The sequence below is a fragment of the Trachurus trachurus genome (assembly GCF_905171665.1).
Source record: "Trachurus trachurus genome assembly, chromosome: 17".
NCBI lineage: Eukaryota > Metazoa > Chordata > Actinopteri > Carangiformes > Carangidae > Trachurus > Trachurus trachurus.
The window spans coordinates 23,198,970-23,225,246 of NC_139900.1; the positions used below are offsets into that span (position 1 = coordinate 23,198,970).

Below are 26,277 nucleotides of genomic sequence, written 5' to 3' on the forward strand. Positions count from 1 at the left end.
GCCGTTTTCGAGGTAAATACAGAGTCTGCTTGCTGAAAAACTGTCCCTGAAGGCAACGCACATCAGCAGTTTTGCATGAATTTACCTCGAAAACAATTCTGTCTCGTAATATTCCATTATTATCTCATAGCGTGGTGAATGTGCAGGTCACAACTTGTCCACGATAGCGTTTTAGAGTTTTTGGATTGTGTATTTGATGAGTTTGATGAGGGAAACCAAGAACTCCCATTAGCCTCCGTAGTATAGCTCTAAGCAGCTCGCCGCTCTGCTCCGCCGTTCTAAAAACAGCTTACACCGACAATTAAAGGTAACGAACCTACTGCTATGACTATAGGGATTATGGCAATGGGCCAATTTGCTAAAATGTTGAACTATCCCTTTAAGTGTAAAACAAAATGACAAACCTTTAAAGTCTAAAAATAAAAGTGAAAGTCTGCAAATTCGAGGTAACTTAAATGTCACATTTGACAGATGAGATTTAATCACAATCCGACATGATCGAATCTTGGATTAGACTTTAGATAAAGTTACTAACTTGCATGTGAACAACCTTGTGAAGCTGTTAAATAACGGTGTTTTGTGTGAACCAGGCAGGACAACATACCTTCCACTGGGTAGAGAGCAGGTTGGCCGCAGCTCTGTCTGGACTCAGGAAACGACTGGCCTCTGTCTACAAATTCTCCCCCAGGTACTGACCATGTCTGAGACCGAAGTGAAGGGCGGCATCCCACACCAGTCCTCAAATATAATAAAAGACCTCAACAGGTCACAGAGGGGATACATTCTTCATTAAGTTGAAGTGTGACGTTCATAACCCCGGAAACCCAGTGGGAGGGGGGGGTTGTCTGGGTGAAAACTGGGATGAATTTGGTTTTGACATATTTTCTACCGGCCACATAACTGTCGTTTCAGTGACTTTATTTCAGTTTGAGGCTCACTCAAACTACAGACTGAAATATGATCCTCATGAGGCTCCTGAAGCAAACGTTACAAAACTAAATTTATGCCATCTGTAAGCTACTAAATTGTTTCCTACTGTGCAATAGTCAACAAGTGATACTGATAATAAAAAAAGATATAGGTATAAATGCAAACATATATTTTTACCACAGGCTTGACCCAGAGCAACACAGATGTAACACGTTTGTTTGTTTTTTCTAGTGCGTGCTCTGTGACGGTGTCGGTGCCGCTGCCTCCGCTCCCCCGCTCCAGGGTGCTGCAGGCCGGCCTGGTGGAGATCCTGCTGGAGGAGTGGCTCCTGAGGCCCCTGCAGACCCTCGCCTCCATCAGACCCACGGCCGAACTTTACCGCCTCAAGAGGAAGATCATGGACAGCCCCTTTAGACGTAACGCAAAGTCACATTTCTTTTTGTTTTTCCAACGTATCCATTACTTCCTGATGCTTGTCTGGGAAGGTTCATGGAAAGAGCTGCGTCATTTGGTCCCAATTATCAGGAAAAATATTACATTGACTTCAGTTATTGAGAATTAATTAGAGCTTAGTTTGCTGTGCTGAGTTTATGAGCATTTATGGACTTCCCAGAGGAACTTACTGTGATGATTAAAATATTGTTTCATTTCATTTATTTGCTTATTTGAAATGGGACTCTGCATATTCATGAACATACAAAAAATAATGTGTTGTAAATATACCAGATTTAGGAACTAGTTTCCATCCGTAGTCCCGTGGTTTCACTATTCAGTTTAATTGGAGTAACAATTAAACACTATGTTTGTTTTTCTCCATAATGGAACCAAATTTGGGAAGTAGAAACACATTAATAAATTACAAACCTGTAAAATGATGTTATTCACATGTAAAATGATTAATTTAGAGTCTGTCTCTCTCTGTCTTCATGGTTTATCACTCTCCTAAAGACCAAGCCCTTCTAGTGGACGGTCAGTTTGTGGTGACGTTTGATGGTCACCTGTACGAGCTCCCCGGCTCGTGTCCGCTGCTCCTCGCTCAAGACGTCAGCCCCGACCCCTCGTTCACACTGCTGCTCGGTTCAGGCTTCCTCCTTATAGAACTGAATGACAGCACCATCCACATTCAGCACAACGGACAGGTCTGTGCTCATACTGGTGACGAAATAAACACTTGTGAAGAGTTGGAGTTTGTAGTAATCGAGTAACAGAGTTTTGAAATGTGTCTCTGATTCTGGGCTTTTAATGAGTTTGTTTAAATGATTCTTAAAGAAGAAACGTTTTTTTAATAAATATGTTTATGTTGCAGGTGAAGGCAGACTGCAACAACGCTGCAACACACACATTTCACACTGACGGTGGAGTGGCTCTCCGGAGAGGCTCAAACCTCATGCAGGTGTCCAGTCAGAATGGAGTGTCAGTCTCATGCGACCTGTCGCTTGAGGTGTGCAGCTTCACCCTGGATGGATGGTTGCATGGTAGGGAGAATTATGACTGTGGTAAATGTTTTCAAATACAGAGACACACGTCAAACTCTGGTACATGTTGTTTTTCTACTCAGGGGCCTCCACTGGTCTGTTTGGGACTAATGACAACGAAGCAGGAAACGATTTTCCTTTGCCGGACGGATCTCAAGCTGAGAACCTGGACATTTTTTTCCACAGCTGGCAGGTAGGATGAGTGAGAGGTAACACCCGTGTGACGTGAAAATAACCAGTTCTCCCCTGCAGTTTGACCATTTACATACTGTATATCTTCAGATGAAACCAGAGTGTTCCCGGCGTCCAGCTGCTGCAGCCTCGAGCCCTGTGAGCTGTGACTATCTGTTCTCTTCCCCCGACTCTCCACTGAGCTCCTGCTTCAGGGTGGTGGGTAGAAAAACACAGCTGACCTGCATGAGCAACTTGGGGCAATCCTTTACATTGATCACTGTCTTGAAGGCGTACATTAACATGAAACACTGGGAAAAACTTGTCTGGCGCCCTCCAGTCATCCATGACCTTTCTAAACGTATAATGGATTTCATTTCCAAGATAAGACGCCATTAGAATAAATATGACCATGTGCACTCTTTATGAACTTTGCATATAAGATATATGGTAATAAAATGGTCTTAACATCACTTCTTAGGTTGCCAAATGTAAATATTGAAAAACTCAGATAAAAGAATATCATATTACTTTAAGGTCATGATATTATTTACATTTGGTGGAAAGCAATTTTTTTCTTTACTCTTCCTGCTGCCTGACCAGACCATGAACCTAAAGATATAAGATGAAGGAAACAGGACTTTCTGTTCTTTCTGCCAGGCTAGAATGAATGTGCTCTGAAAGTCTGGCTCATTTCAGTGACTGTGATCGATTGCGGGCTTCACGCGTAACAGCGGCGTTTCTGTGTTGTCAGGTGGATCCGGCTCAGTTCTTGTCGGTGTGCGAGTCGAGTTCCTCCGGAGCCCCCTGCAGATTAGCGTTGGCATTTGTTCTCCTCTGCCAGCAGAACTACATACCACTGAAGGTCCCCTTCCAGTGCTGTAAGTTTGACCCTCAAACAGCCAAGACGTGCATGACTGGACCCACACTGTGTCCAGGCAATAATGATGTGCTCTCATGGTGTGGCATGTGTTTTGCGTTTCTCACTGTGAGAAAAAAACCAACTCGCTTTTCTTGTTGTTGCAGTGAAAGTATGAGAGAAGGACGAGGCCTTTGAAGAGCAGAAGATGAGTGACATGTGAGCCTGTTAGCTGCTAAAACACAAACATTTACACTCTTATACCACTGGTTGTTGCTACATTAGTTAAATACACAAATGTTTTAGTTCAATTTTATACTCTGTTGTGTTGTTACACATTATACCTCCTGTCATGTACACTTTTATGATGCAGCAATGTGAATGTGGACCTACTAACAATAGCAAGTATTATTATTATGAATCACATGGCTTTTTTTGTATTTTTTTGTGGTTTGTAGTACAAACACTGAAGATATTTGTGACTGACTTTAGTGCAACCACAGTAACTAATCCTCACAACCAAAGTTTGAACATTAAGAGATCAACAAATGTTTTCATGCATTTCAACTGAGCACATTTATTACATTGTTGTTCACCTTGTACGTTAAATATATGTATGTTTGTATTTCTTCTCATGGCTCAGTTAATTTCTTCCTTGGAATATGGGTATGTAGTTGTGTATCTTGGACTTCTGTCTCTGTGTGACACACTCAGCGATCCAGACGATGTTGCGACTCTCCTGCTCCTTCAGTTTGATGTAGGAGTAAAACACTCCCAAATGAAACTGCTGCAGGAAAGCCAGCGTGTTGAGCTTCACCTGGGGAGAGAGCAGTCGCCACAGTGAGAGACAGAAACACACAGAGGTTCACAACTGAAATCGAGTCAAGACTGTGATTTCCCTAAAGGCTTTATCAGACCTCATATCTAGTGGGGGAGGGAGGATACAGTCATTTGAGCGAGAGCTAGAGGCATGATGTGTATTATCTGTCACCTTTATCAGTACAGAAGTCAAGGGAGAGTCTCTGTGTGAGACATAAGATCATTCATCATCATAGCAGATTATAGCAGAGGCATGGGAGCAGCCTTATTTGGTATCATAGCTGGTAAGAGGCGTGAGAAACTGTGTTTCAACTCATCATTTCCAGGTGAAAGCTTCAGATTTGAGATGGCACCACACTAGCTGATCTGCTAATGTTTGTTTTCACATCTCCTTGGTGCACATCAAGCTGTAAGAAATACTAAGGTTTAAAACACACGCAGAAGATTTTCATCACGGCCACTTTCCAATGTGGTGTCCAGTCTTCAGTGAAGAGTAGTACTGCTCAGGGGATGTACCCTCTCGTATTGTAAATGCACCAATGGCTGAAGCTCTTGGTAACACTGTAACATATGCAGCTGTTATAATAGGTTTTTTTTTTCTTGTGTTCTACTCTTCTAAAAAATAACCTATTTTAACAATAAGACAAAACGAGCATAATTCATCTCATATGCAGCTGTTATTATTAACACTGGCTGTGTACCAAGTGTAAAATATACAAACAGCTCCTTTAAATCTAGATTACCTCTTGTTCAAAGAATCTGTCCTCCAGGGTTTTAAAATCTGCTCCGGGCTCGGGGTCAGCAAAAATGATTTTATAGTCCTGCAGGGAGGTTTACATTGAAGTTACTCACATATGATGATGGCTTGAGTTAACAACAACACCCTCATTAAGGGATCTCAACAGGCGATGATGAGGAGAGACTCACCGGATAACAGTCGGCCACTGCTTTGACCTGCTCGTGCTCCTCTGCCTTGGCCAGCAGCTGCAGCCCTTCAGGGTGAAGTTTACCACAGGATGGATACAGAGCGCTCCTGTCAGCACCACTGAGATCCGTCCCGAAGGAGTTGACTGTGATGATGAAGGCGCGCCTGTCTGCCTCAAACTGAAGCACACACAAAGCATTTTCAGCCAAACCAGCCTTATTTATGTAATACCTCGCCATTAATGTGAAACTCATGTGAGACTGTCGCACTACCTCCAAGACAGGACACATTATATCCTTAGTGGCACCACCGAGGTTCTTGCAGAACGAGTGGAAAGACTCTAAATAAGCCTTGAAAAACACACAGAAACACAGTTAAAGGTCAGACTGTATATCATGAACAAACTGTGACCTCACAAATTATGCTTTTGTAAAATGTATCTTCCAGGGTTTTTTTTAAACATGACCCATTAATGAACCCTCTACACACACAAACATAGTACGTTATAGTTGTCAGTAGTCTTATATAACCCTGCAGTCACCTTATACAGCTTGTTTCTCAGGATCTCTGCCTCCATTTCATCCAGGTTGGACTCAGATACAGCATCCTGGAAAAACTGGGCTGCACAAAGAGCACCATCAGTCTGATTAGTATCATGTCGGCCTGTAGCATATACTCCTTTTTATTTAAAATAGTGGAACTTCTGCTAAGAACATAAAAGAAATGGCAAAAAGTTTGGAGTGAAATTAAAAACCCTAATGATAATTGAAGCGTTGTTACGTCGGCTGTTCACACCGCTCTGTACAAAATGTCACTGTGAAATCATTTCATTTCAAAAGGTGAATAACGACACACATGATCAAAGTAAATTTAAGTAAGCTAACTCACAGCTCTCATACTCACTATCCTAGACAGTGGTTTTCATGTTTCAGTCACATTTTACTGAAAGAAACAGGCAACAGTCCTGAGACCAAAGATCTAAGTCTCTGCTCCACCTTTTCCTTTTTGCCCATTTTTGGATTGGCCAGATGTTCAGCAGGGTTAGACATCCCGGTCTTAAGTAACCTATGTGTGACGCCACAGAAGCAACATCTATCTTCATATGTGGTGCCACTTGACTGGTTAGCAGCTGTTAGTGATGGATTTGCACCACTCTCGGGGGTGACCTCGATATTCAAGTCAAAACAATAATAATTTATGTCCAAGCAGACAGAAACCAGCCCCCACCTCTTAGAGCATACATTCTTAAATCAATACTTGATGTAAAATATAATCTTTGGGAATATAGATGAATACTTGATGAGCCTACCTAGTGGCGTGTCCACCAGGATGGCTGAGTAGAGCTCAGTTGGGGTGCGAGCGATGCCCACCGCTGCCATTTGGTCGAAGGCTCCCAGTGGGTGACAACGTGGGAGGAGCTCTGCCACATCTCTCTGTTTCAGGGCCCCAGTGATCAGCATCACCACATTGTCGATCATGTAGCTGTAGCTATGGCAACACAGAGACCACAGTAAATGGAGGTAGGCTACCTTTATTTGTCTGTGTGGCATTTTCTATCACAGCTCTTTTATTAAGGACACATTTGCTTTCTTTTCTCTTTTGATATTATGAAACTAGGAGCATTCAAAATAGTTTTCTTTTAGCTTTTTGTCTGCTTTTCTGACCTGTGTAAAAAAGGAGCATTATAATTGATGCATATGAATAGAGAAGCACAGGACATGTTCCAGTAATATTATGCTTATCCTGTCATTGATAAACCACATGCAGTATCGTAGCATACGTTATAAAGTCGAGGAAGGTGGAGAGCGGAGGCAGAGCGCTGGAGCGCAGGCAGCTGAATTCAGTCAGCAGGTTTTCCCTCAGCTTGTTGTCCACCAGAGACACGGTCAGGTCGTCTTCGGAGGAGGACAGCAGCTTACCGTAGTCTGTGCTCTGCAGGTGCAGCTTCATGTCTGAGGAGAGGAAAGTGGAAACTGAATCTGTCAGGCTGCTCTGACAGGAGGAGGTGAATCATATGAATCATAGCACAGACAGTGCAACTATACTTCACATCAGCTGGTTAAATAGATCACAGTTGATGACACATAATCATGGGTTAATTAAGAGCACAAACACATGGTGTAGTGTGTTTTTCTGTGTCTGGAAGTCTCCTTCCATCAGTTTTCAGTGTGGACATACTGAAACGACTGTTGTAACAGTATCTTAAACATATTTAAAGCTAACATCTCATTGATCCCTTTTGTCTAATTCAGAAAGGAATGTCGGCCTGGAAAGAAAATTCAGATGTGCTCCTTCAGATAAATGAGATCCACATGAAGAAACGGGCTAGATAAGGTTCTGTCTGTCAGCACTTCTGAGGCAACCACACATGTATGCACACGACTATATAACAAACGGTATAGTGTAAGCAGATACCTGTATGCTATGTTGTATTTCTGGGAAATCTTAATACACAAAACGAAAATGCATCCAAAAGCTCAATGTCCTCACCTTCCAGCGTGTCACACTGTGCCAGGTTGTTATAGTCGGTCTGAGTCAGAATCCCGGCCTTCATCCCCCGAACCAGACCCTCCAGGTAGCCATGATCCACATTGAAACTGAGCTCTGCCATGATGCCAAATGAGTTATTGAAAAGCCAGACTCCCATTTAACTGATGCTTACGTGTGTCTGTCTTTGTCTTTTTACAGCAACTTCTGCATTTATCCCCCACTGACTAACCCTCATGCAGTTATTTTCCCTTCCTCTTTGACACCAAGAAATTCCATAGCTGTCCTAAAAACTGTTTGTTGTCTCTCACTTCCTGACATTGAACATGTTCAGTTCAATTGCACACATTTAACCAAAGAAAAAAACAACAACAAAACAACTGCATTTCTGTTATATAAATCAAAGACCATGATGTTCTTTGGCTGGACATTATGTAGCAGAAAAGGAAATTAAGCTAAATAAATGCACACACAAATCAATTTCAGTCCTCCAGGGCTCGAGCTCTATTTTCAATCAGTTGGCCTCACACTGTTTGCATGTGTAAGAGTGAATCTGTGTTTAATCAGGCAGCGGGAGAAGCAGCAGATGCTTTGCGAGGGAAGTAGATAACATGTTTGCCATTTATCATGTTCCTGGCAGGCAAATTCATGGTACATATTATGGCTCTCCATTCTTTATCGCTACATGCAGATTTCATTTTAAAGTCCAATGTAATTCACCCTTATAAAGTTTTTTATATCCTTTATAGAAAAGAAACAGAAACCATCAACATTGTTTTACATCTCCTCTCCCAGGGTTCTCTCTGCATCTTTAGCAAGAGCGAGGCGTTTTATGTTGACTGACTGTTGTGAGTGACACATGGTCAGGCCAACCTCAATGTCGACTACTAAAGCTTACTGCTTAATGCAAATGGTGATGGGAAGTCCATGCTGACATGAGCTAAACAGACCTGTGCTCAGGTATTTCAGAAACGTACAGCCCTAAACTTCTGCAGCATTTCCTCATTCATCTATCTTGTAGCTTATAGATCAGTAACACATAAGCTACTGCTTCATGTGAGCTTCTTTAAAAAGCCCCAAAAAAAAAAAACTTGTTCCAGGTTACATCCTTATAAATGTGTCATAATTGCTGTGAGGAGTCTTGGGTATTTTTGTATAAAATTGTTTTATGAAATTACGTGACTTTTACCTTGATCTTTGACCACAAAAATCTAAACAAATTTTGCCCTAAAGTCCAAGTGAACCTTTCCGCTGAAGCTGGAGGAATTCCACCGAGGCGTTACTGAGGGCCTGTCTGGTAGACATTCACGCTTGGATGTCCCAGAATTTCTTCCAGTCAAACCCTGATAAATCTGAGGTTCCCCTGTTTGGTCCCATTAGTACCAAGGCAAATCCGGTTGACAGCCTCAAATTCCTTTCCAATAGTTTTTAATCGGTTGCAAGAAACCTGGGAGTACTTTTCGAATTATTTTGTGAAGCACAAAATAAATGGTTGTGCAATCCTGTTTCCTGCACTTACATAACATCAACAAAATAAGACCCCATGATGTTAACTGAGTTATATGAATTAAGTTCATTATTATTTTTGTTTATTATTATATCTATTATGTCTATACTACTACTACTACTAATGATAATAATAATTATTATTACTTAGACATCATGCTAAACAACCTTTAAACATAATGCCTCCCGCCATGGCAAAGTGGACAGTTGGTCTGGGTGGGCTGGGAGCTGTGGCTGCACATTTACTACTTTGTGATGTCAGTTGTGACATCAAAGTAACAGCAACAGAAGCGTCTCTGTTAATGCCTCTGTCTACAGGCCATGTACATTTCTCTGTCTCTTAATGTAGCACCTAAATCTGAATTACATCACATGGAGCCTCGACAACATTAAGCACTTAATCTTACATAGTCAGACACAACACACATGCTCAGCCCAGTGGGTGTAGATGCAGCTCATTCATGTTAATGGCTCGAGAGGACATAGGCTACTCGAACTGTTAACTCCAAAATGAACACACACATGTGATGATATCTATGAAATGGATCATCAATCAGGTCACAACAGCTCCTCGTACACGACTCTGTGGACGCTCCATTAGCCGAGGAGCAGACAGTGTTCCAGACAAGGTAATTCAGCAATTATCCTGCAGATTGCCTGGATAAGATTTAAGATGCAAACTGCTTTACTTTGGAATCCACTCCACGCTAACATCAACATGTGTCTCTACTGGATACACACATGGCCCCCTTCACATGCACTTTATGTTCATTATCTTTCTGCTTTCCACAAAATCATGCTGGAAATACAAAGCAGGTTTAGTCTGTGTTTATCCACGAGATAGCTGCCGGCAAACTTTTTCAAAATTACTACTTATTTTCTGTCTTTGTTTTGATCCAATGCCTCATATTTCTCAAATGAAACGGTTTCCTTGAACAAATCCACACATTTGCTAGGTTAAAACATTTAACCCTTGTGTTGCGAAAGAGAAAAAAAAGACCAATCACCACATCGAACAGCACAAATTATATTTTTACAACTTGTAAAAAACTGTAAAACCTCCCTCCTTCATTTAATAGATGTGCTGTACCATTCCTTTTCTGATTACAAGATTAGATTTAAGTAAAACCCTACCAGTTAGACGTTATCCACAGTATTCACTTTTCACTGTTCAACATAAGTTTCCCTCTTGGGTGTCAAACGCAGATTACGTAATTTCAGAGGCGTCTCCCAATCAAAACAATTTCAAAAGATATATTTTTGATGAAAGAGTGTTGGATCATGGTATTTTTTGTCCTCACCATCAAAGACATTGAATGTCTTTTTCACATAATGTAATGTTGTTGCATTCTAATGAAATGGTCCTAGGTCAGATAGTATGTTTTAAAGTCTTTTGTGGGTAAGGCAGAGGGCACAAAATAAAAATTAGTCCAGAGTAGCTATAAATACCGAAAAGCAGTCAGACCAGAAAGAGGCACAAAATGCATCAGGCAAACAGGGGAAACCCCGAAGAACAGGCCAGAATAAAAAAAAGACAGACAGGCATTGTGAACACACTGATACAATACAGGCTACTGACTGTCAGACCCGTGTCAGGTGTGACTGAAAGCAAGGCAGGTGAGTAGGTGGTTAGTGTGTCCAAGCTCTGGCAGAGTCCATGACAGAAAAAGCAGCGCTCAACGTTAGTTTGTCTCTTTCCCTGATGTTAAGTAATTCACTGTGGGGAAAAGACATGGTGCATTACTGTAAGGAAATACAGAATGGTTTAGTTTAAAAATGATTGCAAAACTAAAATGAATACAGTGCTGCTTTAAAGTTTGTGAACCCTCCAAACATCGTGCCTGTGATTGTGACCAAATAATTCAAAGTTGGACTCATCTGTCCAGACGGCCTCTGGTTTGTCCAAGTGATCTCTGGCAAAGTTCAAACAGGAACTTTGTCCTTTCTTGAGAACAGAGGCTTCCCTCTCTAACTCTCCTATGAACGTTTACTATTTTTTTGCTTGATTGTTGACTCATGTATTTGCCACAGAGGTCTGCAACTCTCTGGAGGTGATGCGTAGGTCTGCCTTTACCTGATTTATTCTTCTTCTGGTGCTTCTTGGTGAAAGTTTTGATGGCAGTCCACCTCTGGGCAGAGTTACGGTGATGCTGAGTGTCCTCCATTTGTAAATGATTTGTCTTACAGATCATACAAAACCTTTCCTAATCAAATGTCTCATTTGATTGGTCTGCTTAATTGATTACTTGAACACCCACATGTGTTTCACCCGAGTCTATTACCTACTTGACTTTACCAATGCAGCTTTTACTTAATTTTGCACATCTGATTACATGTTTCACGTAATCTGCACACACAGTTTCCTGAGACATGGAATTGATAAACATAACCTGACATTTCATATATAAAAACTGGTGATGATAAAATAAGGGAATGGATGGATGATAAAAATAAAGAAATCTAAACTACTCAGGGAGTTCACAAATGTTCAAGCAGCACTGTATATAACATGGGTCTGTTTAGATTCACAAAAAGGGAGAACCTCCGCGCTTCAGCTTGACGAACTGTGCGTCTCAGGGCTGGAGACAGATGAGCAGTAGAGACAAAGTCCTCCCTTGGACAATGACTAAACCTTTTTTTATTATATTTTATGAGTTAATGTTATAAAATGTATATGTCTCAACCCCTCCCAGTTCCTCTTCCTTTGTTTTCGATGAGATGTTTTATTTGGCCAGGTGAATCCCTGAGGGTCACTGTAAACACATTTTCCCTGTTATGTAAAACAGGGCAGCAGCATCATCATTTTAGATTAGATTATTATGATTGTTGTGTTAGAGCATGAGACCATTTCATTATGTTCATTAAATTGATAAAACAAAATGTGTAAAATGTCTGGGAAAGATGTTCTCCTGTGGAAAACAAGCTGTGAGGAGAGTGGAAACGACACAAAGTTTCAACCACTGAACTTCTTTTTCTTTTCTCAAAGATTACAACTATCTGGATTATGAAGACCTCTTATCTTTTTCTGTCTCCTCCTGAACCTGAACCTCGTTTGCACATGAGGTCACCCAATCTTTTTTAGCTGGACCACACAACCGCAGGGCCAGGCTTATCATCACAAATGTCTCTGACTGAATGACGGACTGAGTGACTGTACTTCTCAGCTGCATTAGTGACTGAACCAAGCTGCTGTGTTTTATCTTTGGAATTGCAGTAAAGAGGAGAAACGGTTCCAAGACAACAGAGGCCGTGCTTGGTGAAGTGAAGCTTCTAGGCAAAATAATACTCATGTCTATATAATTGAAATGAATTTGTAATTTTATGGATATTTTTCTCTCTCTGTTTGTTTGTTGTGTCTTTTATTAGTCTTTTTCCCTTTTTTGCTTCTTTTTTCTTTGATCTGTTTTAGTGATTTTGTATATTGAGGGGGAGGATTTTGCCCTTTGGGCTTCTTTCCTCTCCTGCACAATTACGTATTTGCCTTTGTAATATTAAATATAATTCTTGTTTTTATCATTGTGCATATGAATAAATATAAAATAAAATAAAAAACTAGAAAATTTCCTCTGGGGAAATTTTGAAAGGCCCACGGGGCTACTGCCGGTTTTGCCATCTCTGTCAACATGGGAATCAAACCCACGATCTTAAGGTCAAGACAGAGCTGATCAGACACATGATCATAAGCACTGATATGGAGGAGCTGTAACCACATTAGGTTAACTGTGTGTGTGTGTGTGTGTGTGTGTGTGTGTGTGTGTGTGTGTGTGTGTGTGTGTGTGTGTGTGTGTGTGTGTGTGTGTAATCACATGAAGTGTGTTAGAGTGTGGGAGAGGAGTGCGCGCTTCCACGCGCATTTGTATGTTACCTGTGTGTTTTGATGTGTGTGTGTGTGTCTGTAACTGTAATCACATGAAGCTGGTTCTAGAGTCTGTGTGTGTGACTATGAGCTGCATCCTGTGTCAGTCTGATTTAGCTGTGTCTGTGTTTATAAACATTTAAACGAGCGCCAGGTGGTTTGTTTATGAAGTTAACGAGCTCTGGCCTGAGGATCAGAGGTTACCACGGCAACTCGAGGTGGTTACCACGGCGATAGGGGCCGACCAGGCTGAGACAGACAGAAACGTTGAGAAAAAGAGCGATTTTCTGCCTCTGCACTGGTCTCGCAAAAGGCTTACTGTGACAAAACGGTAACACCTATCAGAACAAAACACAGATCAACGGTGCTCTAAGGACTTCCTGAAAAATTTGGTACGATTTGGTGTTTCTACAGTAAATATTTTGGAGACGCTGGCAGTTTTAAAACATCGCAACAAATTCTGAAAAAATCATGTGTAGGAGTTTTTCTGGACTCTCTCCCATACCCATTATAATCTCATAATTTCTCCAAAAATGATCATGGTCATTGATCAGGGATTGATCAAAAACTATATGACCTATCAAAACGTGGAGTAATACACCAATACACAAGACTTGTGTCTACTGTTTAAAGTTTAAATGAAGTCTCTAGGGGAAAGTATGCCTGAGCAGTAGACGTTTGTTAAACTCCAATGATTGGTCTTTTTCGCTCTTTTTTTTCCGCCCGTCCCATTGACTTCAATGCAAAATTTTGCGCAGTTTTTTGCGACTTACGTCGCGAAAAATTCGTAAACTGTTGAGAAAAGTAATAGCCCACCGATCCCGATCGAACCGCATGTTTTGATATATAATTTGTCCCTGCGGCTATTTCATAGCTGTTGGGACCAGTGCCCGGTGCGATGGCCCGTGGCCCTAATAAAGCCTTGACCTATAACAAACTGTGGGTTTAACATATGAAGACCTGCCTGATTGAAATAAACATTACAACTTCAAAAATAAATCTTCATGATCTGAGTGTTTTTAAGTTGTCACAGCTCTTTGTTTTCATTTATGAGCGATATTGTGAGAGGAGGACAGCATAGTTTTTTAGTCAGGGTTTCAGGGCTTGACCTTGTCTTGTTTCCTATTAATTACTTGTTTTCACTGATTATCTCCGGTAGCTTCCCACTCACATACCTGTTCCCCAGTGTCTCAGTATGTCAATCACTATTTAAACCCAACTCGGCCTCTTGCTCCTGTTGGATCATCACTTCATGTGTTATTTTTTCCCCCCACGTGTCCAATTCTTGTTCTTAGATTTTCATTTTTTCCACCTTGTTTTGTTGGAGGCCTCGGATTCTGCCCTTGTGTGGCCCACCTTTCCGTAAGCTTTGTTTTTCCTCTCTGCGAATACGTTTCTGAACCGTATCAGTCCTGTCTCATTTGGGTCCACTCTTTGCCTGTGCTGTAGCAAACTACACGATTTTTGGCAGGGATTTGTGATGCGTTATCCAAAATTCATGGAGTTACTTTCCCAGGATCCCGATGCCTTTTGGGTAACTGTTCAAAAATATTTGTGGCTCTCTGAAGTGAACAAGTGCATACCTCTGGAAAAGACAACTTTCTCACTAAGGAATAAGATAAATCTTCAAATATGGCAGCCTTTTATCAACTACATAGAGGATCTCCCATCTCACATGATTGAATGATCGTTGCACTGTTTAAAGCTCTGTGTCAATTGAGTGACGACTGGTACAGTGCTTTAATATTAGTGGCTGCAATATAATGAAACAAAAGCATAAATTCTAACAAGGGAAATTCAAATAGATTAAATTATTCAGAAAAAAACTGTAATTTCACTTTTGCTATGTTATGGCTAGATAACCATGAGTCAAGACCTGCAAGATGTAGGAGAGACAAACAACCATAAGCATCTGCTACAGTATATCTCCAACCTTGACCAGCTGATGACCAGCTGGTTCCTTTCAGACGTAAATACAATGATGTGTGTCATGATAATGTTGTGTCAAAAGGTCATGTCTTTTCTAGCAAGTATGCCCATCAAACCAGCATCAAGTGTGGCATTAAGATACAGTTGGCTGTGCCACTGAATAAGGAGATGGAATGGAAATGTGGGACAGACGGAGGTGCACAATGTCACATGACAATTTTTCCACCTGTGATGAATTCAGTTTAGTCCTGCCTCCATGACGTCTCCGTATTGTCCTCATATGGCTTTGCAATATGGGACAAGATCTACGGCACCTGGACAAGAGGAGACAGTCTTGAGCTGAGCTGAGGCTGCAGCTGCAGCAGGCGACCGGAGGAGAGATCAATTCTGCTCCCTAATATACTGTAAAACAAATACCACATGCTGCACATGTGAGAAATAACATCTGCAAAAGTCCATACGCCCACATCTGATTGATGTTCTTTGCATTGTATATGAATTATGAGACTTTATTGTCATCATTTATAGTGTGCAAAATGAATTCCTCATTGTACAATATATAGTACATGCTAGTATGAAGCCAAAGAAAGTCATTTCCTGTCAATAAAATTAATCTGAGGCTATTTTCTTTCTTTTCCTATACTGTTGGCAGTAAACATCTACACTGTTCATTGATAAAATGCAGTCTATCTGCACTGTGATGAGGGAAACCCCAGAGTTTTTCATGACCTAAAAACAGGTTATTTTGTAAAACAGGGTTAAAATTCAACTAAGCTGTTTAATTTGGGGGGTTTAGTATGGGTGGGTTAGGCATTTTTCACCCTTAGGAGGGTTTAGACACTACATGGATTAAGACACTCCAAAAGAAAAAGAAAAATATATATGAAGGCAAAGAACAAAACACAGGGATGATATAGGCTTACAACGTATTTATTCTATAGCAAAAATATAAACTAACTTTACTCATAAATCCACATGGATAATTGGTAATTCCTCTTTGGATCCCCAGATCATCTCTTCTCCAAGGCATGGTTTACAAAGGACCAGAGCAAAACATGTTGTTGTTTTTTTCTTTTCTTTTTTCTTTCCATTAATGTTCCAATGTAAATCCAGTTGTTAGCGATACAAGATAACATGACAGGAGAACAGACATAAAAGACATTTAAAAGCAGCGATAGTGCGGGAAACACCCGAGGCACAACACATAGTTAACATGTGATTGTATACATAGATGAAAAGCAGATGAACCTCATCCTTTGTTATACTAACATACTGTATGTTTGTTTGGTATTTGGATGTTCTGGAAACATTTCTGTAGATACTCTCTATTTCACATAGATGTCTCGGATGACGTGAGACAGAAAAACATTGTCATCACGTGGCTTCATTCGCTCACTCACATCTGTCCTTGGTTCACAGAAGTGTGGAAACCATCAACAATTCACTTTAACCCTCAGACTGGTTCATGGTTTTCTAAATGTGACACTGACAATCATGATAAATTCTCTAAACTACCGCCTGTGCTGTGAAAGGCCAAGGGACAGGTGAAAACCACTGTGTAGCTATATACGCTTATTATGGTGTTTATCCATGTGCTGGGGTGTGTTCACACATGTGTGTGTGTGTGTGTGTGTTTGTGCTCCATTTATGTCTTCTTTAAGCACTGATAGTTCATCCTCCAGCAATGACAAATGGTGTTGAAGAGTCGGCAGCGGCAGGAGGCGCAGGGGTCGCAGCAGGGGACGCGAGAGGAGCAGCTCTCCATCAGGTGGCCGCAGCGACGCGCAGGGGTCCCACGATCTGACCTGTGCTTCTGTGACGACAAAGAGAATTTATAGGGAATGTCTTGGAACAAAATGGAAAAGGAAAACCCCCATCAACACTTTGACTCATTACTAAATGTTGAAATGTGAAACTGGCTGCTCATAGTGAAAAGCCCACAAACTCAAACGCATATTCACTCAGTATTTTGTGTCTTTCAGCTCATTGTTTTGGTTTTATTGCAACTTCAACATTTTGGTACACTCATTACATTTCCAGAAAAAAAGCACAAGGTGCTACATGGTGAGAATGGTGAAGTATTTAGCAGACAAAGAGCCGGATATGTCCTGTAGGATTTGGTGCACTGCAAAAACTCAAAATCTTTCCAAGAATATTTGTCTTATTTCTTGTCAAAATGTCTAATAGTCAAAACTAATCTCTTTCCACTTAAAACAAGACTCGTCACCTAAAAATGTACTTGTTTTTACATCATTTTCACTTGTTTCAAACTAATTTTCACTTGAAATAAGTAGAAAAAGGAAGTAAAAGGAAGTCTTTTCTGCTTGTAATAAGAAAGAAAAACTTGCTCCACTGTCAGATTTTGCTACTTATTTTAAGTGAAAAAAGGCTTGAAATAAGTAAAAATGTCTTAAAAACAAGCTACTTTTTTATGTGATGAGTCTTATTTTATATAATGAGATTTGTTTTGACTAGAAATGACATTTTGACTAGAAATAAGACAAATATTCTTGGTAAGATCTTGAGTTTTTGCAGTGTGGAGACCGAAACTGAGATAAAATATCATGTCAGTGATGTCTTTCCATTTGTTCAACATGGCAATTTTGAAAAGAAGAAAACAAAACACAGTTGCAGAGGATGTTTTTTGATATGTTTCTCTTTCTCTGTTAGAAATTCACATCATTCAACTTCATGTCAAATGCAGGTTCCTAGAAACACACTATGTAACAGTATGTCATACATTGTGTTTCAGCCTGTCAGACTGTAGCCAACTGGACAGAGAAGAGAGGCAGGACGCAAATTACAGGTGTCAAACCATGGGGAGACTGTAGTATTATTAGTACTGCAAAAGCTTTCAGCACGCAAAATATGTCATGATGATTTATGGTAAAATTATGTGCAACATGGTGTAAAGCTTCAGTGGGGTGCAGGAACTAGACAGGATAGGTATGTTCAAAATGTGTGTTTTCTCCCCAGGACATAGTTTAAGGGGAACATTGTGAAACTGACACTTTACAAAATACAAAATCTATACAACCAGCTGCTTATAATCAAGGGGGCAGTTGTCGGTCTGAGAAGTGAAGCTCACTTCCGCGTTCAAAAAACTGCAATCCCCCCGGCTTCCTCTGGGGGCTGGCTCCAGAAGGGAGCAACTCCAATCGAGCCCCATGCCGATTTTACAGCTTAAAAAAACATATTTACAGCCTGGTACATTTTATTTTTTTGGTCTCAACCGATAGTTTCTACCCCCGCACACACTCTGAGGGGGGTGAATTTTTTTTAAACTCTACCGTTTTACTGTTATTAGGTTTAAAGTTCTGGCCAATTAGGGCGCAGAACCGTTGAGTGACAGGTCCGGCGACCGCTGCTACGAGGCCAGTGGGCGGGCTCTCGGCCGGCCAACGGCCGCACCGCTCCAAATATGGCAAGTAGAATCCAACATGGCGCGGTTCAAACCCCCGTAGTAGCGGCACAAAACAGACTCCCCCAAACCAATGGGTGACGTCACGGGTGCTACGCCCATTCTTTTTACAGTCTATGGTTCTAATTTACATATTTAAACATAGCCCCTTTTCTAACATCCTCTGATGTTAAAGTTTCTATTCATGTAACTGAGAGATTAGTGAATGTACAGGAGTCACATGTTACACGAAGGCAGTTAAAGAAGAATTAGAAATACTTACAGGAATGTGACTTTGCTGTGATGGAGAAACCTTTCGCCGTGCAAATAGTGGCCTGGTCGCTTGGCTCCAAACTAGAGTTGGAAACAGAGCAATCATTGTTTATTTGTCATAAACATGTTCAATAAACATTGCTCACATGGAGGTCAATCCAGTCTCTCTGGCTGAGAATAAAAACTCTCCCATGAGACCTATATTTAATATGAAGACAAACAATTCAGCTTCTTGTTTATTCTCTCCTCTTTGTTCTTTCAAGTGAACACTTGATTGTGGCCAGGGTCTGGCTCAGAGGAGAAGTAAACATACATTAAATAGTATAAGATTCTATCACAGGTCCGTGCTCTGGGTCTGCTGAGGACGCCTTCCTGTCAGACAGTAGATCGCCAGCTAATTGGCAGTGGAAACGTGCTGAGACACATGAACTGACACTCTGGGTTTTGATAAAGGAGCAGTGGATTCATAGTTTCCTATAAACAAGGCCAGCAAAGGCAACGGCAACAATTTGCCTGTTTGGGTGATCCTGAGGCCTTGATCGAGAAGTTGGGGGTTAAGACTTTTTCTCAGTAAGAACTGAGGAGTCTCTTTGTTTCATTGTTTCCAGGAAAGAGATGATTGCAAATGGTTATCTTCATCCTCATATAAAGACTGATAATGGTTAATCAAATATTACTAGAGAAACAGTTGCACAAACTATGTTGTTTTCTTTGGGACCCCTCCATCCTCCCTCTACATAAACTCTCAGCCTTTTGGCTTCACAACTGAAAGCCTCCATGAACCTCTCATCTTTTCTGGATAACAGTCTGTTTTCTTCTGGAGGAAATTAGATCATATTAAAAAGGGCTTGTTGAATACATTTCCCATTATTTTTTAAAGGTTTATGATTCCACCTAATAACTCTGCTGTTTCAGTTTGGGATTATGTTTTGTAGTACTACTGTAGCTTCTCCTGACATAACATTGGTCTGTCACTTTGAGTGCCACTGTCAGACTGAAGTGTTTCTGCAACTACAGAGGTCACAAAGTTTTTTAAAAATCTTTCTTTAGTTTTTATTTTCTGTAGACGAATAGCCGACCGGGCCGTGCATGTTGAGGTGTAACGGCCTGTAAGCACACAGTTCGGTTTCCTATTTCACAGCAGGGTAGATACTCAATGTTGCTATTTACACCCTGCTCCGATGCTCTCCTGAACCACATGAGAGAAGTCCTGCCAGAAAGGTTTTCTAATATATGAGAGGATCTGCTTAAACCTATACCATGATCTTTTCCCAGGCTGGAACCAACTAGTTTAACCAAAATGCAACAGAAAACTGCATGACAATGATTAATAAACATAGTTAATTAACCATGCCCAACCTGTACAGGTGGTCATGATTTATAGTGATGTTTGCTTTGAAACGTGTTGGTATGTCTGCATAAACAGTGGAGCTGACCAACATTCAAGGCTTTTGGCAGTGAGACATTTTTTAGACAGAAATAGTAGCTAAGACTGTCAGTGTTCCAGTGGAAACCAAAATGATTTGCTTCCACATGTCTGGGCTGGATATTCTTTGGACCATCACAAAAACATAGTTGATCAAAGTTTAACACTCACCTCTGACACTGGCATCTTTGAGACGCTCACCCTTATACCTCAATGTGTCTTTTACAACCTCGATGCTGCACAAGTCAAAAATCCCCCTCATTAGCTGTGACCTTTTTTGATCGATGGCGGCTGCGCCTACTCTTCCAACCTACCTCAAGATCTTGGGGGCTTATCTTTGTCCAGATGTGTACAGGTTATCTGTTATAGAGCAGAAAAAACCTTCACTCAACCTGCTTGACTATCCCTCTGCTGACGCTGAGGCGTTCATCCACTATAGCGGGGTCTTCAACATTTTTCAGGCCAAAGACCCCCAACTGATGGAGAGATGGAGCAGGGACCCCTACTATATTGTATAAAAGTGTGTATTATATTAAACTTGGCCCAGTGCCATGTATAAACATACCTTGTTATTGTGCATTCACTACTAAGCTTTTCAAATAATAAAGCTTTATATTCATGTTTTACTCGCGATTGCATGATAATCGTACAGACAAGCTATTCAAATTGACGTTTTTATTTGAAACATAAATGTGGAAACTAAAAGATAAAACATTGTCTAAAATTCCACGACCCCCCTGCAGCACCTCCGCGGACCCCCTGTTGAATAGCTCTGCTCTATAGTATATCTTTTCTACTTTACGTAAATACAACATCTTCTGTATAGAACTATCATGTGTCTTCAATCTTAAAGGCCCCATGGCATGAAAAATGTGATTTTGGTTATTTTTTCGTGCTTGGGGAGGTCTCTGGGCCACGTATATACTGCCCCATGCATCAAACTGGTCATAAACGGAGAAACGCACACCGCCCATTTGTAGGAACTGTCTCTTTAAGACGAGTGGATAGCACTTCCTCCTTTCTGTGATGTCACACACAAGGTAACTCTGTTTTTTTTTTAAATTTTTATGAATGCAGCTTAGGTTTCAGTTACTTGCCTGTGTTTGGCCCAACCACACTCCACTCAAAAACAGTCAGCCAATCAGAGGAGAGGTTCTCATTCTCTCTTCTGATTGGCCAAATGACCTGTGCCTGCTAGAGCTTCAGAAAGAGGCAACAGAAAGGGGCAGTAAAAACGATATTAAGCAGATCACAGGTACTCAAAACCAGTGATACATCTTGTTAGGGATATCAGCAGGGAAATAAACCCAGAGAAAAGTGCACAGCATGAGGCCTTTAACACATTGTAATGAGACACATGCGCTTTTTCCGTCATGTCCTCATTGTGTTCACATCTCTAATGTTGCCCTTTCTCCATCTTTTGAATTAGTGTTAATAAAAAACAATTGGTTTCCAGTTCAATCACCCTCTCTGATGTCTAAATATGTGCAAAGTGTGACCAGCATTACAGTTGAGTTTAGTTAAAAGTCTGCTACGTTGCACTTGTTATTCGCACCCAGCAGTGATGTCATGACGTAGCACATGCTCAGTGCGCTCATCACTGGCTGTGCAGATTATTATTTTTATCCTAACAGATTTGTGGTGACAAATTCGCTCAACCTTGCAGTTGTCCTCAATTCTTCATAACTTTTCAGCAGCTGATTAGTTTTTCTTTCATCACTACAGCAGCACTGTTCAGTTCACTGCTTGTCACAGCAAAACACACAAACTTGAATTACTGCCTCGTGGTTGTATGCCTCCGGAAATACAGTGACAGTCTCTCCGTCCTGAGTTACAGCATTAAATAATGTCTACAAATGTTTTTTTGCAAAACATTATAATGTCACAATGAGTTGACCTTTGACCATTTGGGAATAAAATGTGATCACTTCACTTTAGCTTCAATGACACTTCAGTTAAATCATGAGAAGGATTATGTGTTACGTCAAAAACATGTTTGTTCTTGTTCTTTGTTTGATATTATGTTTGGGAAAGAAAAGAAATGTCAATAGTATTACTAATAATAATAATAAAAAAACATGTTTTTGAGGTTACAGTGACCTCCAAAATCTAATCAGTTCAGTTTTGTGAGTCCAAGTGGACATTTGTGTTTGAAGAAATTCCCTGGAGGTATTACTTAATTCATGAGATGTTCACAAGTGACGTCAGTGTGGAGACATAAACTCCCTGAATGCTGTCCAGCACCAAACAGCAGAAATACAAAGTTAGCAAAGTGAAGCTGGAGAACACAGTGGAACATTTTACAACTGCAGCGACAGATGATGACAGGAGAGTGACGACAGGATTGACATTCATTCAAGTGGAAACATAATTTAAAGTGACTGTGGCCCACAGAGAGGTCACTGAGTATTTGAAACATTGCAAAACATTTTTAGAGATTTAACAATACAATTAAACAATAAACGGTTTACTTATAATGGGTTGAATAGTTGAGCATTAGAAACATTACAGCTATCCAAATTTAGCCTCGTAAACCAGCCTCTCCCGGAAATGCATTTCATAACCCTCTCCCGTTAAATGAAATGAAATGCATTTCCGGGAGAGGCTGGTTTACAAGGCTAATCCAAATTAAGTGTAGCCATGAATGTGAATGTTGCTTTGTGTGATTTATTTGTGTGATGGTTTTAGTTTACATTTTGTGTGTGAAACTCATCCAAATAGGCCTTCAAAATTGTTAATTGATAAGGGTCTACAATCATCTTAGAAAAACACTACACTTTGCAAAATGTTTTTAGAGATTTAAAGCAGAAGTAAGGTGAATTTTTGTGTTAATATAAGTCTTAAATAGTTGTATCTTCAGACAGCAATCACTTATATAGAGTGTTTGGTCCGAAGCACGGGTCTGTCAGTCACTCTGCTCTGCTGTAAGCCGAGGAGAAAACTTTCTTTGTATCCTACAACCTTTATCCAATGAGGAGAGAGAACGGCATAAAGGGGCAGTCCTCTCTGTGTGTGCAGCCAAGGGATGCGCCTGAATGTGGTGACATAGGGACGAGGGCGGGGACTGCTAACTCCATCGGCTGACAAGAAGTTAGCCAAAATGACCGGATCGCTTACTTCTGCTTTAATAATACAATTAAACAATAAACGGTTTACTTACATTATAATGGGTTGAATAGTTGAGCATTAGAAACATTACAAATACTCTGTAAACCCTGTGGGTGGGCTATCCACATTAAGTGTAGCCATGAATGTGAAATACGCCTTCAAAATTCTTAAATTGATAAGGGTCTACAATCATCTTAGAAAAACACTGCACTTATCATTAGTAAGTTGACTTTGGAGAGGCTTAAAAGTGCTGAGAAGCTTCACAGCTGCCAAAGTAAAGGCAGTGGATTATGGAGCATCAGAGCCTGAAGGGTCGGCGATGACATAATAGAGATCCATTTTAACATGTGTATTGTACAATACTTAGGGTAATAATGTACCACACACAGCCACGTTGGATAAATCTTTCTGCTTAGAACTTAGACAGAAATGACTGACCGTTTGTGCAGATTTAGTCAGTGTAAAAGATAGATTCATTACAAACAGTATAGAGAGGTGGATTATGTTTAGGCTACTAAAATAAAATCATATGCCCAATTCAATACTGGTCACCGTTTGTAGTGTGTACAGCTGTGAAATGGTAGAAGTGTCCCACCATATTCGTCACAATGTGAATTGTGTGAGAAGTGTGTACACACACGCACACGCACACGCACACGCACACGCACACACACACACACATATCCGTAAATGTATTTTTTCCCAAGAGATATTAAGAATTTGAAACACTGGACAGGATTTTTCCTTGCTTCAGTGCCAGTGCTGTAGAATTTGGAGAACAAATTTGGAGATAAAACACAGGGGTATTTTATCCTAAACAAGTAATAAACTATGTTTTTAAAAAAAATCTCAGAAATGCTCTTCAATCCCTAAAGGACCAAAAAAGGTTTCCTCAGAGTTTCTGACTCATCACATTAAATTGGCTGGCATGTTATTGAATTCACAAGCAGACAGGAAAATTACAAAATCTGGTTGTGTTCAACGCTCAACAGTCTTACTTCACAATAACAATCATCTTTTTTTTTTCACTACAATGAATTACTGCATATATCCACTTCCATCAAAGACAGCTTTTTAGATGATATGAAACATCATTTGCCACAATTTGAAATGGTCATAACCTCAAAATCAGGCTGGTGGAATAATAATTAAAACATTGCCACATACTATATAGGCCTATATATTCTTTATTTTGTACTGTTCAATATGATGAGATTTTTATTTCACTTTAATGTTTGGGATGAGATTATCTAATTAATTATGTAATATTTGAACATATTATTCAAATAGAAGACATTGAATTTTGCAAATGTTAAATTAAATGATCTTCATCATGAAGCCGTGCTATACTGTGATCAAACTGCCATATAGATGTATAAAACCTAGACCATATCCTCCAGCGTGCTTAGATGCTGATAGATAGAGTTTGAGAACATTAATCAGACTCATGAGGGAATCGAAGCCAGATTCATATCGGGTATCCATATTATATTATCACAATAACCTGTGACTCTACTGTGTTGATTGCATCGACAGGCTGCCTCTGGTCAATTAAAGACCGAATATCTACAAATAATTTCTTGTTCCAACCTGCATCACTCTCGTTTGCGATGTAGCCAATATCGTGGCGGATGAAGAAGAAGCTCACTCACCTGTATCATTGTCAGTCTTCCTCACACCTTTCTTTGCGTCCACTGGCCAGGACAGCGGGAGGACGAGCAGCAGGAAGAGGCACATTAAGTGTTTGCCAGTGATCTTCCTCATAATGATGAGATAGAGAGATCTGTTGGTGACACGGTTAAAAAAAAAGGAAGAAGAATAAGAAGAAAAATCACTCCCACCTTCACGAGGTGCACTGGACAAACACATTGAATCCATAAATCCTTGACTCACGTACTTGTGCTGCTCCAAGTGTTCAGTCCAGCTGCTCCAAGTTTCCTCCAGGCTGCGAGGAAGCGCCACTGCCTCCGACTCTGCGCCGCTGACGAACCACTAGCAGCGGACGCGCCGCCCCCACATGACGGGCTGGAGACCAGAGACTCGGTGCTAGGTGATGCTCGGTGAGAGGCGGTTTCCCCGGCAACAGACAACAGTTCCCACCAGGAGGAAGGAGAGGAGGGGGTTGGGCTGATTAGGCTTGTGTCATAACTTACAAACACCGAGCACAGACAACACTGTACTGTAGTAGGGGAGACCGGGGACAGTTGCAACACTTTTTGCATTTGGCTCTCTTACTCAGAGACGGTTTGGATTAGACAAACCACATTTTTAGCTATACAATAAACTTACATTTGTCTGTTAATAGTCAACACAATTAATAGATGATTACAGAATCCACATTCTTCACAAGTTGCATTTGAGTGTAAGGAGTCAGATGTTGCAACTGACCCCGGGCCCGGGGACAGTTGAAACATGTTACAAAAGGATTATTATCAAAAATGTAAGTTCTATAGTGTTATTTATTCATCAGCTTTGATCAGATGGCAATTACAGTATAGATTTGTCTAGATGAGGAGGAATTACTGCATGTGCAGATGTCAAATATTCAAATTGAAAAAAAAAAGACTTTCAGTGACATAGGATGAATGGAACAATTTGGGAGGGAATAACTTTTATATTGCCATTGTCATTTATTCTCTCATCATTTTAATATTAGCAATAGCCTACAACAGTAAAAAAAAAAAAAAAAAAATTAATGTCAAAATACTGTTTTGTGGTCTGTTTTTATATTCATATATTGCACGGCCGTTGCAACTGTCCCCGTCCGGTCAGCCATGATTAAACTCAATGTGCTAGCTAAACAACGTGCTCTTGATACATGCTAATCATGTCACCTTAAAGTTATCATATAACTCCTTTAAACCATATAAGTTTGAGCAGAATCACAAAAAGAGTGACAACAGTTTTAACAAAAACAAAGCTCTTCTTTTTTTTGCAATAAACCCTGTAGCATCTTTTGAATTCAACTGATTTTTCTCTGCAAGGGGGGAATCCAACTGAGCATGTGCAGTGTGAGTATCATCACTCTAGCTTGTTCATGATTGGAGAAAAATGACATGTTGCAACCATCCCCTGTTGCTACTGTCCCCGGTCTCCCCTACACAACCAGGTTA

General features: G+C 40.5%; 2 protein-coding genes across 2 annotated transcripts; both read right to left on the reverse strand.

Moving 5' to 3' along the window:
- Window positions 1–4,078: 4,078 nt before the first annotated feature.
- Window positions 4,079–7,790, reverse strand: LOC311000331 (V-type proton ATPase subunit d 1-like; the record flags this gene model as incomplete). Its single annotated transcript, XM_083991013.1, has 8 exons — window positions 4,079–4,252; window positions 4,998–5,075; window positions 5,182–5,358; window positions 5,452–5,529; window positions 5,721–5,800; window positions 6,489–6,667; window positions 6,960–7,131; window positions 7,670–7,790. 8 exons carry the CDS (start codon window positions 7,788–7,790, stop codon window positions 4,079–4,081), a joined length of 1,059 nt encoding a protein of 352 aa, XP_083847139.1.
- Window positions 7,791–15,984: 8,194 nt separating this feature from the next.
- On the reverse strand, window positions 15,985–24,932 carry asip2b (agouti signaling protein, nonagouti homolog (mouse) 2b). The gene is made up of 3 exons (XM_083990806.1): window positions 24,817–24,932; window positions 18,641–18,711; window positions 15,985–16,770 (listed from the first exon to the last, which is right to left on the reverse strand). Exons 1-3 carry the CDS (start codon window positions 24,926–24,928, stop codon window positions 16,603–16,605), a joined length of 351 nt encoding a protein of 116 aa, XP_083846932.1. The 5' UTR covers window positions 24,929–24,932; the 3' UTR covers window positions 15,985–16,602.
- Between the last annotated feature and the right edge of the window lie 1,345 nt (window positions 24,933–26,277).